We start from the raw sequence: 3780 nt of genomic DNA on the forward strand, positions 1-3780 counted from the left end.
TACTTTCCGAAACCCAAATGATAAGTAGCTACCGACAGGTATGAGCACATGGCAAATCGATCGTTTTTCTGACAATTCTAATGAAGCAAGGTTGACAAGTTAGTTGACACACACTGTAATTTTCTATCAAAAAATAAACTGAAGCATGAAGTTGCCGTGCCTGCCAACTAAAGTTGCCATCCTGGCGTCACTAAACTTACTATCGGAAACGTTTGATTTGCCATGTGCTAGTACCTGACGTTCGGGCGTTATCAGATTCCTTGGTAAAAGCCTTACGTGTTCGTGTCCATCCACTGCCTCGGGCTATAGCGAAAACGGATCAAATGCCAAGTGCGTTGCCGCTTACTTTTGGTTCACTTTGCCCTTCCTGCATCCTCCCCCCTAACTGAAAGGGGTTGAGATCGTGTCAGCGTGTGCAACCAGTGGGGCGCAGCGCAGCGACGGGATCGGATCGGAGGTGCACAACAGCTGATCATTAGCCAGAAAAGAGCGCACGAATCAGTTGGACTTGGAAAGTGCTCGAGTCCCCCAGCATTTTCCTAGCCAGCTTTCGTCAACCCGCGCACGCACGCACGAGCAGGACGAGAGTCTCCCAGTTTTCTCCTCTCCTCTCCTCTCAAGGAAGGAACGAAGAAGAAAAAGATAGGACACGAAGGCATTTGGTTCCAAAACGGGGAAGGCAGGCTACAACAAACACAAGGAGGAGGGGAGCGGGCGGGGAGGCCGTTGCGTTTCCCGCTATTTCCTCCTTGCCCACCGCTCCCTATACAGCCTCCGCGGCGGCTGCGTCGCCTTCCCCCCGTGAGGCTCCGCATCCCCTGCATTCTTGACCTCCCCGGCGCCCACCCGCCGGCTCGCCATGGGCAACTGCTGCGCGGGATCCGGGGATGCGGAGCCCGCCGCCGGCGCCGACCCCTCCACGCGCCGCGCCGGCGCCTCCGTGCAGGCCGGCGGCGCCTCGCCCTCCTCCGCGCCCGGCCAGAACAAGCCGCCGGCCGCCATCGGCCCCGTGCTCGGCCGCCCCATGGAGGACGTGCGCAGCATCTACACCGTCGGCAAGGAGCTCGGCCGCGGCCAGTTCGGGGTCACCAGCCTCTGCACGCACAAGGCCACGGGCCAGAAGTTCGCCTGCAAGACCATCGCCAAGCGCAAGCTGTCCACCAAGGAGGACGTGGAGGACGTGCGGCGCGAGGTGCAGATCATGTACCACCTCGCCGGCCAGCCCAACATCGTGGAGCTCAAGGGCGCCTACGAGGACAAGCAGTCCGTGCACCTCGTCATGGAGCTCTGCGCCGGCGGCGAGCTCTTCGACCGGATCATCGCCAAGGGCAAGTACACGGAGCGCGCCGCCGCGGCCCTGCTCCGCACCATCGTCGAGATCATCCACACCTGCCACTCCCTCGGCGTCATCCACCGCGACCTCAAGCCCGAGAACTTCCTCCTGCTCAGCAAGGAGGAGGACGCGCCGCTCAAGGCCACCGACTTCGGGCTATCCGTCTTCTACAAGCAAGGCACGCACGCATGCATTTATCTTCTTCTTCTTTCCTGTCCAAGCAAAATAGCAAATGAAACCGCTTCGTTTCGTTGCTCAAGAAAGAATTCTGGCGCCATTGTTGGCTGCAGGGGAGGTGTTCAAGGACATCGTGGGCAGCGCCTACTACATCGCGCCGGAGGTCCTGAAGCGGAACTACGGGCCGGAGGCGGACATCTGGAGCGTCGGCGTCATCCTCTACATCCTTCTCTGCGGTGTCCCTCCCTTCTGGGCAGGCGAGTCATCTTCTAATCTACAGTAATTAACCCCCCCTAATAACAGTCTAATCGAAACGCATCACTGAGACTTAATTTTGTTGTACCAGAATCGGAGCACGGCATCTTCAATTCCATCCTGAGGGGGCAGATCGACTTCAGCAGCGACCCATGGCCACGCATTTCGTCCGGCGCCAAGGACCTCGTTAGAAAGATGCTCAACTCTGACCCCAAGAAGAGGATATCTGCCTACGATGTCCTCAGTGCGTGCACATCTCTTTGCATTTCACGTACCCCGAGTTCAGAATTCTGATCCAACGATATGCTATTGTTTTGGTGTTCAGACCATCCTTGGATCAAGGAAGACGGAGAGGCGCCTGACACGCCGCTGGACAACGCCGTCATGAACAGGCTCAAGCAGTTCAAGGCTATGAACCAGTTCAAGAAAGCTGCGCTAAGGGTCTGTCCATGCATGGTTCTGAATAATTATTCAGGAACCTCCATTTCTCATGTTCTGAACGGATGGTATGCAGGTCATCGCCGGATGCCTGTCGGAGGAAGAGATCAGGGGGCTCAAGGAGATGTTCAAGAGCATGGACTCGGACAACAGCGGCACCATCACCGTCGACGAGCTCCGGAAGGGCCTGGGGAAACAGGGGACCAAGCTCACGGAGGCCGAAGTGGAGCAGCTTATGGAAGCCGTAAGTCTCTCTATCTACATTAATTACTAGGTCCATGGAGATAGCGGCCCGTTTTGAGCTTTGCTGGTCCAGGCCGACGCCGACGGGAGCGGGACGATCGACTACGATGAGTTCATCACGGCGACGATGCACATGAACAGGATGGACCGGGAAGAGCACCTCTACACCGCCTTCCAGTACTTCGACAAGGACAACAGCGGGTACGTAACCTGACAAGTTCACATTCTCTCCTCATCGACAGACATGAACTCACTCATTCTTGGCCTTTCCATGGCTGCCGCATGCAGCTACATTTCCAAGGAGGAGCTCGAGCAGGCCCTTCGGGAGAAGGGGCTTCTGGACGGCAGAGACATGAGCGAAATCGTGTCGGAAGTCGACGCCGACAACGTAATGAACGAGTGTATTCTTTGTTGATGGTGGATGGATGCGTGCGTGCGTGCGTTGCGTTGGCCAAATGATGGTCTGAAAGCTCGCCGTGGCTGTGCAGGACGGGAGGATCGACTACAGCGAGTTCGTGGCGATGATGAGGAAAGGGGCCCCCGAGGGGGCCAACCCCAAGAAGCGGCGCGACGTCGTGCTATAGGGGACGGCGGCTTGGTCGAGGAAGCCGGCGGTCGATCCGCAACAGAACAGCAAGCGATCGAGCGTGCGTGCGAGGCAGCTCGCGACGACGACGATGACGAGCTCATGTACATTTTTCACAGAAGAGGTCGAGTAGCAAATGTTCATATATATACCGTGGGATTGGGAGTCGAAAATGTTGGTACGCTGTCGGGCACGTATCTTCTTCTCTGGTTCTGCTGGTTCCCTTGACTGCCAGGGGAATTAGTTTAGTATGTACTGTATACATCAGTTGAGTAAGTTGGACATTTTTGAGCCTGAATTTGTACGCGGTTTCAGCCTTGAAAATGTGCAGGTATGTAACTTGAGTGAAGTAACGAGCGTGTTGTTGATGTGTCTCTCGCGTGCTTCCAAACTCTCTATGGCTCGTGGAACAGCATGAAGTACAACTGTACAAGCAGGCAGCTTATTTACATGTAGAACAGGAAGGCAGAATCAAGATCAATGGCTCAGCGGCAAGTGGCCTCAACGAACTCTGCTCATGAGTGCATGCCTGTCTGCTCCGCTCTTCTGCGGGCCGAGCTAGCCATGAAGTACGCGTGCAAAAGATAAGGCTCAACATGAGTCCGACTTCAAATCAAATTAACAAAGCCATAGCACATAATAGGTGCATACAACTTGCATAGTAGGACCACGAACACAAATATATTGATAAAAATATAAATGGATTAGATCTAAAATCATGGCACTCAGGCCCTAGTGATAAGCATTA

The 3780-nt window shown here is 55.3% G+C and overlaps 1 protein-coding gene across 1 annotated transcript; it reads left to right on the plus strand.

The window, feature by feature from the left end:
- The first annotated feature begins 554 nt into the window (after nucleotides 1–554).
- Nucleotides 555–3406, plus strand: LOC100192188 (calcium-dependent protein kinase 2). The gene is made up of 8 exons (XM_044485820.1): nucleotides 555–1511; nucleotides 1624–1767; nucleotides 1857–2009; nucleotides 2091–2206; nucleotides 2280–2447; nucleotides 2520–2647; nucleotides 2735–2834; nucleotides 2935–3406. The coding sequence occupies exons 1-8, from the start codon at nucleotides 860–862 to the stop codon at nucleotides 3028–3030; spliced, it is 1557 nt and encodes a 518-aa protein (XP_044341755.1). The 5' UTR covers nucleotides 555–859; the 3' UTR covers nucleotides 3031–3406.
- The last annotated feature ends 374 nt before the right edge of the window (nucleotides 3407–3780 follow it).

The sequence above is a fragment of the Triticum aestivum genome, chromosome 3A (genome assembly GCF_018294505.1).
Source record: "Triticum aestivum cultivar Chinese Spring chromosome 3A, IWGSC CS RefSeq v2.1, whole genome shotgun sequence".
Lineage (NCBI taxonomy): Eukaryota > Viridiplantae > Streptophyta > Magnoliopsida > Poales > Poaceae > Triticum > Triticum aestivum.